The sequence below is a fragment of the Myotis davidii genome, unplaced genomic scaffold (assembly GCF_000327345.1).
Source record: "Myotis davidii unplaced genomic scaffold, ASM32734v1 scaffold399, whole genome shotgun sequence".
In the NCBI taxonomy this organism is placed as follows: Eukaryota; Metazoa; Chordata; class Mammalia; order Chiroptera; family Vespertilionidae; genus Myotis; species Myotis davidii.
The window spans coordinates 4,322,192-4,333,862 of record NW_006292094.1 but is presented as its reverse complement, the minus strand read 5'-3'; the positions used below and the strand labels follow the sequence as shown (position 1 = coordinate 4,333,862).

Sequence of the window (11,671 nt, the reverse complement as noted above, 5' to 3'; positions counted from 1 at the left end):
GAACGCGGTGTCAAGCCTGGGAGGACAGAAAAAAGTTAGTGAGAAACACGCCAGGCGAAAGGAAACTTGCCTTGCAGTTCAGATTTCACTGTTACGGGACCAGAAAGCCTATATAGTAGAAGCCTGCCGAGTTCCATGTGAGCAGCTTGCTTAGCTAAGCCAGCAATGGGGTGCGGGTGGAGACTGAAAGTGATTTTTTTTTTTGATGAGTAATTCATCTATTGTTACTCCTCACCTGAGGATATTTTTCTATTCGTTCATAGAGAGGGGAAGGGAGGGGAGAGACAGAGAGAGAGGAACATCAATGTGAGAGACACATCGATTGGGTGCTTCCCCCATCCGACCCCCCCCTCCCCCAGGCATTGAGCCTGCAGGGATTGGCCCTACAGTTGGCAGGCCGGTGCTCTAACCACTGAGCAAAACCGGCTAGGGCGAGTGGAAGGTTTTGAATGGAGAGAAACCGGACGGTAGGAGCGCTAGAGGTGGGGTGGAGCTAGCAGGTGAGTTTCAGAGGACGCCCTGCCGGCAGCGGAGGGCGTGGGGCACCCCCTGCATCCTCTGGGCACACAAGGAGGGATGGTGCCTTGGACTCCGGGACTGGGATGCTTTCAGTGGGGCCGGTTTTGGAGGCCATGGACACTAGGGTTTTGGAGGCCTACCCCTCTGCTCCATCTTGACGCCACCCTGTTTCTGGCTGACAGCGGGGGTGGGTGCTCAGTCAATGGCAGTGCTGGCATAGGGAGTGAGGGGCCAATGACTTCCAGTTCCAGAACAGGAAAAGGGCGTGCAATCATCCCTCCATTACTGATTGTGTGCTCTTTCCCATACTTTGGAAATGTTTCGTGCATCCCTTTATTTAATTTTTACAAGGAAACAAGGTACTGTTATTCCTATTTGGTATCTGAGGCGGGAGGACATCAAGTAACTTGCAGGAATCCAGCTTTGAGCACTTTTCCACGGGAGACAGGCTTTTTTTGGGGGGGTTGGAAATCCTCTTTATTTTTTTATTTTTATTTTTTTTTGGTTTGTTTTTTTAATATTTTTTTCATATATTTTTTTATTGCTTAACCCCCCGCCAGGCTTTTCCAGCACGGACTGGCAGCATGCTAGACCCCAGAGGTTAAGGAGCCGTTTTTCATGGACAGGATGATCCTTTGCTGGGACACTATTTGTAAACAGTGGTTCCAATTTAAAAACCATTTAGGAACAACCAATGTAATATGGAGGCTATATTATTTTTATAAACTGGTAATACCTATTGTAATTTTTCACGCTTTTAGAACGGTAATGGCATTGGGTTGTAAAGCTAACATTTCAGCTACGAGTGAAACCCTCAAGTATTTGGAGACATCATTTTTATCTTTTTCAGGTAAAGCTCATCAGTGACTTGAAACAAACAGCTCTCAAAGGAATTTGACACGTAAATAAAGGCAATGGTGAAAGAAAAGAAAAAAACAGACAAAAAAGTGGATAAATCTGCCCACTCTCCCTCATCTCTCTCTGATAATCCGGAGCTTTCCAAGCCAGATGGCAATTCTGCTAGACAAGTAGTATCCCCAATCATTGTCCCACAATTGGGGCTAAGTGAACCAGGATCCAAAAGGGAGTCCAGAAATGAGAATCAGGTGTTAGAAGATGCCCTTCAATATGAAGACCCCATTCTGACCAACCTCATCATTGAAAGGTGATCTTAACGGGCGGTATCGTCCATGCTTGCTGCTCTCCTCTCTGCTGAACTTGAGATCTCAGGCTCCTTCCTGCCTCAGGGCCTTTGCGCTTGCTGTTCCCTCTAACTGGGGTCCTCTTCCCGGGATTCTTCTAATGGATGTTTTGTCTCAGATCCTTTAGGTCCAAGTACAACTCTCACGTCCTCTGAAAGGCTTCCACCCTGACTCTGCATACAGTAACCTCCTCCCCTGGTTACTTCTTTCACAAAAACTGAACTCGATATGGAATTCCTTGTTCGTGTGTTTCCTGTTGATTGTCTGTCCTCAGTGAACTGTACGCTCCCGAGGCAGGAACTTTCCAGTCTTGGGCACAGTTCACTGTTCTCGGCCTGGCTTTTAGAAGGGGACAGGCATCCGGTGGCCCCCGGGGAGTGTTTGTTGGGCGAATAAATGTGACAAGTGCTTTTTCATTCATGTTAATTATGTATCTGACCCACTGTCACTTGGGGTCACTCACGTCATGACCTTGAGTCTCATTTCTCTGTAGCTATGAAGGGGAAAAAGTCCATGGACTGTACCAGGGAGAAGGCTTTGCAGTCTTCCAGGGAGGCTGCACCTACCGCGTGAGTGACACATTTGGGGGCTGGGCGGGGAGGAAGGCATCAAATGATGATAGATTTAGATTTGCTTCAGACAAATCCACTGGTTCTTCAAAAGAATTGGGAGTCCTTAATGCTGATTTTATTTTGAACACTGTCTACGTATTTTAAGGTAAAAACATGGATCAGCACAACTGAAGTAGTCCTTTTATTGACCTTTATTGTACAAACATTAAGGTCAGTCACTACAGTAAAGAATGAAGAATAAAACCCAGTATCATCATCCTCTTGCAATAAATGTTTTTAATTTGCTATGTTCCTTTCATTTCTTTTTTCTTTCTTTCTTTTTTATTGCTTAGAGTATTACAAAGGATATTACATATGTGTCCTTTTTTTCCCCCCGCCCTTGACAATTCCCTGGCCTCCCCTACCCCCCAGTGTCTTATGTCCATTGGTTATGCTTACCTTTCATTTCTTAAATGGATGTATCAGTGTTTTCATCTGGGAATCTTCATTTAAAGAAATTTTTTAAATGTTTTATCCTCACCTGAGGATATATTTATTTTAGAGAGAGAGAAACAGGGGGGAGAGAGAAACATTGATGTGAGAGAGAAACATTGACTGGTTGCCTCCTATATATACCCCGACCAGGGATTGAGTCTGCAACCTAGGTTGGTGCCCTGACTGAGAATCAAACTCACAACCTTTTGGTGTATGGGACCGATGCTCCAACTAACTGAGCCACACGGCTATTCATTTTGTGCATAACATATTGGATCTTTTTTTGCTTCTGAATCCTTCTTTGTATTGCCACATGGTGTCATAACTTGTCTCGTTGTGGTAAACATATATAACATAAAATGTATCATTTCAACCATTTGCAGTTGTACAGTTCAGTGGCATTAAGAGCACTTAGCAGGTTGTACAACCTTCACCTCTGTCCGGTCCCAGAACTTGTTCATCATCCCAAAACAAACTCTACAACTGTCAGAAATGAACTCCTCATTCCCTCTTCCACAATAATTACTTGTTTTTTTTTAAGATTTTTAAATATATATTTTTTATTTGATTTTTTTACAGAGAGGAATGGAGAGGGTTAGAGAGTTAGAAACATCGATCAGCTGCCTCCTGCACACCCCCTACTGGGGATGTGCCCGCAACTAAGGTACATGTCCTTGACTGGAATCGAACCTGGCACCCTTCAGTCCACAGGCTGACGCTCTATCCACTGAGCCAAACCGGTTAGGTCCACAATAATTACTTTAAACATTGCATAGTGTTCTAATTCAACTGTGCCATACTTGTTGGATACTTTGGGGGCATTTTCATTTTTTGCCTTTATTAGTAATGCCACCGTGAGGGCATTCATTCATTCATTCACTCATTCATATTATCAGAGAAATATGTGATTATTATAGGATCACAAATTTTTGTGGTTGGGGCCACAGGCATGAGTTTTAGTTCCCTGAATTTTTCCCCCTTAACATACAACATGTTCAATGTCCTGTGTCACAAAAACTCTCAAAATGCAGACACAGATGGAATTCAGGCTTCCATTTAACAACTGCCCACGACTGCCTGTAGTGTAAGTTGTAGGGAACTGGATTTTTCCGGACCCTCCTCAGACCCTTTTTAGAACAGGATGGATGCCAGTGTGGGGCCGGCTCAAAGGTGGACTCTGCCACTGTTGTGAACGCGTGGACAAGCATGGTCGTGCTTGTGCGGGTGGACAGGGGAGGAAGCTGTCGTGTGACATCAGTGCCTGGTCCCAAGGGTTTGTCGTCATTCTGTTTTGAAGGGTATGTTTTCAGAAGGACTCATGCATGGACATGGGACTTACATTTGGGCCGATGGAGTGAAATATGAGGTAAAGCATATAATATGTCGTAGTTCTAAACTATAATTATGAGACTTAATGGTCAGATTCCCACAACTAAACGTACTACTTTCATAAATGTAATTCAGCACATGGGTTAAAGGAACCCACAGAACCAAAGAATGTAGGTAAAAAGTAACTGGTTACCAGGGCTCTCTGGTATTGTTAGCAGTGTCACTGGTTCTAGAAGGTTCTGTGTTCTGTGCGTGTCCTGGGCTTCTCCTACCTTTTACAAGCAGTTTATCATACACTCTCTTCTGTATGTTCATTTCTTCGAGATCAAACCATAGGCACCCATGCAGATCTCCCTGTTTCCCCTGGCTGCTTGTCTTCCACCATGGGCAACTCTCTTGACCCATCTTGCTGGGCCGAGGGGAAGATGTATTTTTTTTTAATATATTTTATTGATTTTTTACAGAGAGGAAGGGAGAGGAATAGAGAGTTAGAAACATCGATGAGAGAGAAACATCGACCAGCTGCCTCCTGCACACTCCCCACTGGGGATGTGCCCGCAACCAAGGTACATGCCCTTGACGGGAATCGAACCCGGGACCCAGGAGTCCGCAGGCCGATGCTCTATCCACTGAGCCAAACTGGTTAGGGCGGAAGATGTATTTTTAAATCATTTGCTAGAACCAAACTGCCCTCCAAGAGAGGGCTCGGTGTCAACTCCCACTCACAGCCTCCCTCGGGGTGGCTTCCAGGAATCCATGTTCCCAGGCTGGGTGTCCCTGCTTGCTGCTCAGAGCTCCGTCCACACCAGTGATGGCGAACCCATGACACACGTGTCAGAGGTGACACGCGAACTCATTTTTTTGGTTGATTTTTCTTTGTTAAATGGCATTTAAATATATAAAATAAATATCAAAAATATAAGTCTTTGTTTTACTATGGTTGCAAATATCAAAAAATTTCTGTATGTGACACGGCACCAGAGTTAAGTTAGGGTTTTTCAAAATGCCGAGCTCACAAGGTTCCCCATCACTGGTCTACACACCGCCTTCCAGATTCGTTCTGCCTGGGCTTCCACCCAGTGGAGGGACCGGCGAGGGCAGACGAACGGGCTGTGTAGCGAAGGAAGGAGGGTGGGAGCGGGGGCGGTAGTTGCGTGTTTCCATGGGAGGAGAGACAGGCATAGAGGGGGAGTCGAGGACGTGTCTCAGACACCCCCAGGCTCAGGAACCGCTCCCTGCCTGCTCTCTGACTCCTTCGGCCCTCCTGCCCCAGGGGGAGTTTGTGAAGAACATCCCCATGAACCGGGGCGTGTACACGTGGCCGGACGGCAGCACCTACGAGGGAGAAGTGATCTACGGCATGCGGAACGGCTTTGGTGTGTTCAGGTGCAGCACGCAGCCCGTGTCCTACATCGGCCACTGGTGCCAGGGCAAGAGGCACGGGAAGGTGGGTGAGGCCGCCACCTGACGGCCCTCTGTGCCTGGGATGAACAAACCCGCAGGCGGGAAGTGGGGGCTGTGAAGGTAGATCAGATCCGCTGTTTGTTTATTGCGGTGACATTCACATCCCGGGAGATAAACCATTTTAGAGAGCAATTCAGTGGCCTTTAGTACATTCTCAGCGTTGTGCAAACACAACCTCTTTCTTGTCCCAAAACATTTAAAACATTTCATCACTCCAAATTAAACCCCGTGCCCATTAGGTAGTTACTCCATAGCCCTCTTCCACCGCGCCCCTCACGCACCCCCCCACAACTCCCCCCCTCCAGTCTCAACAATTGCTTTTTTCTATGGGTTTACCTATTCTGGACATTTTGTATGAAATAGAACCATACAATGTGTGACCCGTTGTGTCTGGTTCTTTCGCTCAGCATCATGTTTTTGAGGTTCTTCCCTGTTGTAGGTACTTGGCTCCTTTGTGCGGCTGAATAATATTCCACTGTGAGGATGAGCCACGGCTTGTTTATCCATTCACTGGACACTGGTGCTGCTTCCATCCTTTGGCTCCTGTGCACAGTGCTGCTGTGAATGTACGCAGTCACCTGGGGACTTGCTCTCAGGTCTCTTGGGTATATATCTAGGAGTGGAATCACTAGGTCACGTGGTACCTTGACGTTTTAACATTTGTAACCGTCAAGCTGTTTTCCACGGTGGCCACACCATTTGCATCCGCACCTGCTATGTAGGTTATAGTCACTTTTAAGCAAGATTATTTATTTATTTTTATTTTTTATAATATATTTTATTGATTTTTTTTACAGAGAGGAAGGGAGAGAGATAGAGAGTTAGAAATATCAAAGAGAGAGAAACATTGATCAGTTGCCTCCTGCACACCTCCTATTGGGGATGTGCCCACAACCAAGGTACATGCTCTTGATCGGAATGGAACCTGGCACCTTTTAGTCTGCAGGCCGGACGCTCTATCCACTGAGCCAAACCGGTTAGGGCTATTTTTATTTTTTTATTGCTTAAAGTATTACAAAGAGTATTCCATGTTTCCTTCCCACCCCTCCCCTTTTTTTTACCCCCCAAGATGGTTGTTTTTGGTATGACTGTTGGCTTTTGTATGGGATGATCAAATACTGCAGCAGTGTTTTTAGAAAATGCCACAGGAAGAAGTTTACCATGATAATCATCACTTTACTAAGATCTAGACTGTTCGGTTGTGTTGTTTGTTTGGCTTGGTTTTAGCTCATTGCAGATCACTTTGGATATATGGGAGGGGTTGGGGCGGTGGGTTCTCCATAGAGGCACCCGAATGGCTGCAAGAAGACACAAGTTAGCTTGACAATGAGGAAGATGGAAAAATCACACCCTCACACTCACACAAGCGCACACACTCACACAAGTGAGCAAGCAAGTAATTTGAGGCCACTCAGTGTAGATCCGGATGCCTTGCACTATGGCCAGTCCCCTAGAGAAGTGAGCTAAGTAAGGTGTCCCAGTGAATAAAGGAAAGGGGTATTGGTACATAAGTGAGTGGCCTTCAGTTATATGAAAGGTGCTACTATTACTTAGGTGACAAAATAGGATTTCTTTAGGCACTTATCTGACTAATAATTATAAAGATAACTAGAGGCCCGGTGCACAAAAATTTGTGCACTCGGGGGGAGGGGGATCCCTCAGCCAGGCCTGTGCCCTCTCGCAGTCTGGGACCCCTCGGGGGATGACCACTTGCTGGCTTAGGCCTGCTCCCTGGGGGATTGGGCCTAAGATGGCAATCAGACATCCCTCTAGCAGCCTAGCAGCCTTCCAGGGATGTCCACTTGCCAGCGGGGAGCAGACCTAAGCTGTAGTCGGACATCCTTAGCACTGCTGAGGAGGCAGGAGAGGCTCCCACCACCACCGCTGTACTGGCAGCCATCAACCTGACTTGTGGCTGGGGAGAGCTCCTCCCATGTGGGAGCACACTCACCACCAGGGGGCAGCTCCTGCATTGAGCGTCTGCCCCTTGGCGGTCAGTGTGTGTCATAGTGACCAGTCATTCCCAGCCTTTCTGCTGTTAGGGTCAGTTTGCATATTACCCTTTTACTATATAGGATAGAGGCCTGGTGCACGGGTGGGGGCCGGCTGGTTTGCCCTGAAGGGTCGCCCGGATCAGAGTGGGCGTCCCGTTGGGGTGACTGGCCAGCCTGGGTGAGGGGCTGAGGGCCGTTTTCAGGCTGGTGGGGAACTGAAGCTCCCAGCCTCTCCTTTTTTTCTTTTTCTTTTTATTCTGGGATTTATTTACCTTCTATAGCTGTCACTGGAGCTGAGAGCCGGCTCCAGCTCTGAGGCCCCGGCAGGCTGAAAGCAGGTATCTAGGGTTTGTTTAGCTTCTATAATTGAAACATTGTTGCTTTTGGAGCTGTTGCTTCAGGAGCTCAGAGCCGGGCCACGGCAGGCGGGGAAACTTGGCTTCCTCCATCAATGAAGCAAGCAAACCTCCTGCTCGCTTCAGCTGCGTGGCTGCTGGCCACCATCTTGGTTGGCAGTTAATTTGCATATTGCCCTGATTAGCCAATGGGAAGCATAGCAGAGGTACGGTTAATTACCCTATTTGTCTATTATTAGATAGGATGAGTCTACTGAACATGAGGAATGTTCATGCCCTTGAGTGGCACTTTGTTAAGGAGTATCTGGTTTGCCCTAACTGGTTTGGCTCAGTGGATAGAGCACCCACCTGCGGACTCAAGGGTCCCAGGTTTGATTCTGGTCAAGGGCATGTACCTTGGTTGTAGGCACATATCCAGTGGGGAGATGTGCAGGAGGCAGCTGATTGATGTTTTTCTCTCATTGATGTTTCTAATTCTCTATCCCTTTCCCTTTCTCTCTGTAATGAAATCAGTAAAATATATTTTTAAAAAAAAGGAGTAACTGATTTGCGATATTATCTCATTCTCCCTCAGCAGACACTTTACTATATTCTTGATTGCGAAACAGAAACATCACAGATTGTATGTCTTGCTTTAGTGTGATGTTTGACTTCTGTATAGTTTAGGCTCCTTAAATTTATAGTATATTTTTATTTTCACCTATAAAAAACATTCTTATGAGGCTTAATTTGTTTTTACAAAAATGATATTATTTATTTCAGGGCTCCATTTATTACAATGAAGAGGGTACCTCGTGCTATGAGGGGGACTGGGTTCACAACATCAAGAAAGGCTGGGGGATAAGACGGTAGGTAACCCCCTCCCGCTCCGAGGTCTGGGCAGAAAGTGTGCGGGGACCCAGAAGGTGCTCACCGAGGCTCTGGGAAGATAAGGGGCAGGAATCACAGGGAATGTATTTTCTATAGAAGCGAGTGGAGTATTCCAATTAACCCAATGTAACCCCACGGTAATGAAAATATTCTACAGAAAATGTAGAAAAGCATCATATTAAATGTTGTCCAATCATTCTGTTTTACTTTATTCTATGTAAAGATGGCCTTTCTTTGTTCTATTACTCATGGATCTCCGTGATATAGGTTACATTTTCTGAAGAATTTGACATATTTGCTTGATTTTTAGATTGAGCTGATAAAGTCAAAATATTTGTGGGCAATATCACCTAATTATAATACTCTAGGGAATTATTATTATTTTTGTTAATCCTCACCCCAGGATATTTTTCCATTGGTTTTTAGAGGGAGTGGAAGGGAGGAGGAGAGACAAAGAGAGAGAATCATTGATGTGAAAGAGACACATCGATTAGTTACCTCCTGCACAGGCCCCAGGGCAAGAGGATTGAGCCTGCAACCAAGGTACGTGCCCTTGACTGGAATCGAACCTGGGACCCTTCAGTTTGTGGGCTAATGCTCTACCCACTTAGCCAGACCAGCTATGGCCAAGGAATTATTTTTAAAGATTAAGGCTCACTGGCATGACTCAGTGGTTGAGTGTGGACCTATGAACCAGGAGGTCATGATTCAATTCCCTATCAGGGCACATGACCAGGTTGTGGGCTCGATCTCCAATGTGGGGCATGCAGGAGGCAGCCTATCAGTGCTTCTCTCTCATCATTGATGCTTCTCTCTCTCCCTCTCTCTTCCCTTCTGAAATCAATAAAAATATATTTTTTAAAAAAGATTTAAAATGACTGCCCTTATTCACTTTGTTACTATTAGATGATCAGAAAGTTTAATAAAGTAATTTATTCTACCTCCTAAGGTGGTTTTTTTTTTCTTTACCAACCACATACTCATCCTTTGAATTTAAGTACAGAGTAGATTGTATGCATGAGAGAGTTGGATTTCTTCATAAGAGTACAGGGAGAATGTCTTAAGAGAAAGTCTTAGTAAAAGTAACGGATTGGTTTCAATTGTTGTGGGGTGTTTTGTGTGTTTTTTTCCTAGTTATAAATCTGGAAATATGTACGAAGGGCAGTGGGAAAACAACATGCGCCATGGGGAAGGCACGATGAAATGGCTGACAACTAACGAAGAGTACAGTGGTCAGTGGGAGAACGGTGTCCAGGTACCCGCCAGCTGGTTTTAGCAGAATGTACCCAGAGGCGGACGCTCTGCTGATCCCCAGCACATCTATCATTTGGTATGGTGTTGTATGGCAGTCTGAAGTTCAAGTTCTGCTAGATTTAGAAACTCAACTTACAATTTCCTTGTCTAAACCAGACGTTTGTAACGCTGTTTTATTACTTGGTTTGCTCGAAAGGTCTTCCACACAAACTAGATCCTATTCTACCATTGGTGAACCCAAAAGGCACATGGTATCTGTGAGGCCTGAGACCATTATTTATACGTTGGAAGCAATGTACTTTCTGTGGTTAATTTTATATGGTTTATATCACTAGGATTTTTCTGATCATATCTTGTACATATTAATCTGGTAACCAGGGACTTTGCTAAAAGCACATAATAGTTCTAGTCACTTTCTTGTAGATTCCTTGGGACTTAAAAAATTGAGACATCATATTGCCTGTAGTCAACCTCGTATTGTATTTCCTTTCTAATGAGTGCCATTGTTTTCCTCTTGCTGGTTGCCTGGCTAAGACCTCCAGTGTGACACTGAACAGGAGTGGAGAGAGCGGACATCCTTGCTTGTTCCTGACCTTGGTGGGAAAGAATTCAGTCCTCTATCAAGTGTGATGTTAGCTCTCGGTTTTTCATAGATGCCCTTTATCAGGTTGAGGGAGCTCTCTTTAATTTTTAATTTGCTTACAGTTTTATCACGAATTGATGTTGAAGATGTCTAAGGTGTTTCCTGCCTCTAGTCAGATGATCATGTGGATTTTCTTCTCTTGCCTGTTGATATGTTGAATTACATTGGTTGATTTTCAAATGTTGAACCAACCTTGCATTCCTGGGGTAAACCCAGCTTGGTCATGATGCTGTTATCCTTTTCATGCCTTGCTGGATTCCATTTCCTCAAGCTTTGTTGAGAATTTTTGTGTCTATGTTCATGAGGGATATTGATCTAGAGCAGTGGTTCTCAACCTTCCTAATGCCATGACCCTTTAATATAGTTCTTCATGTTGTGGTGACCCCCAACCATAAAATTATTTTTGTTGCTACTTCATAACTGTAATGTTGCTACTTTTATGAATCGTAATGTAAATATCTGATATGCAGGATGTATTTAGGCGACCCCTGTGAAAGGGTCGTTCGACCCCAAAGGGGTCGTGACCCACAGGTTGAGAACCACTGATCTAGAGTATTCTTTTCTTATATCTTTGTAAGCTTTTAGTAATGAGGGTAATGTTGGCCTCATAACATAACTTGGAAAGTTTCCTGGAAGAGTTTGTAAAATTGGTATTATCTCTTTCTTGGTTGTTTAGTTGAATATGCCAGTAAAGCCTGTGGGCCTGGAGTTATTTTTGTGGGAAGAGTAACTATAAATAACTACATATTAGCTATAAAATGCATTTCTTTAGTAAATAATGTGCTATTCATTTATTCTTTTTTTATTTATAATTTTCTTTTCTTTTCTTTTTTTTTTTTTTTACAGAGAGGAGGGGAGAGGTATAGAGAGTTAGAAACATCGATGAGAGAGAAACATAGATCAGCTGCCTCCTGCACACCTCCTATTGGGAATGTGCCTGCAACCAAGGTACATGCCCTTGACCGGAATCGACCCTGGGAGCTTAGTCCGCAGG

General features: G+C 44.8%; 1 protein-coding gene across 1 annotated transcript in view; it reads left to right on the top strand.

The window, feature by feature from the left end:
• Positions 1-1,373: 1,373 nt before the first annotated feature.
• LOC102758102 (radial spoke head 10 homolog B) overlaps positions 1,374-11,671 on the top strand; it is a 32,979-nt gene continuing 22,681 nt past the window's right edge. The window contains exons 1-6 of the mRNA XM_015565116.1: positions 1,374-1,684; positions 2,215-2,290; positions 4,065-4,133; positions 5,370-5,543; positions 8,673-8,758; positions 9,915-10,035. Of these exons, the coding sequence (XP_015420602.1) occupies positions 1,434-1,684; positions 2,215-2,290; positions 4,065-4,133; positions 5,370-5,543; positions 8,673-8,758; positions 9,915-10,035 (777 nt within the window). The 5' untranslated portion in view covers positions 1,374-1,433. The remainder of the gene's footprint in view (positions 1,685-2,214; positions 2,291-4,064; positions 4,134-5,369; positions 5,544-8,672; positions 8,759-9,914; positions 10,036-11,671) is intronic.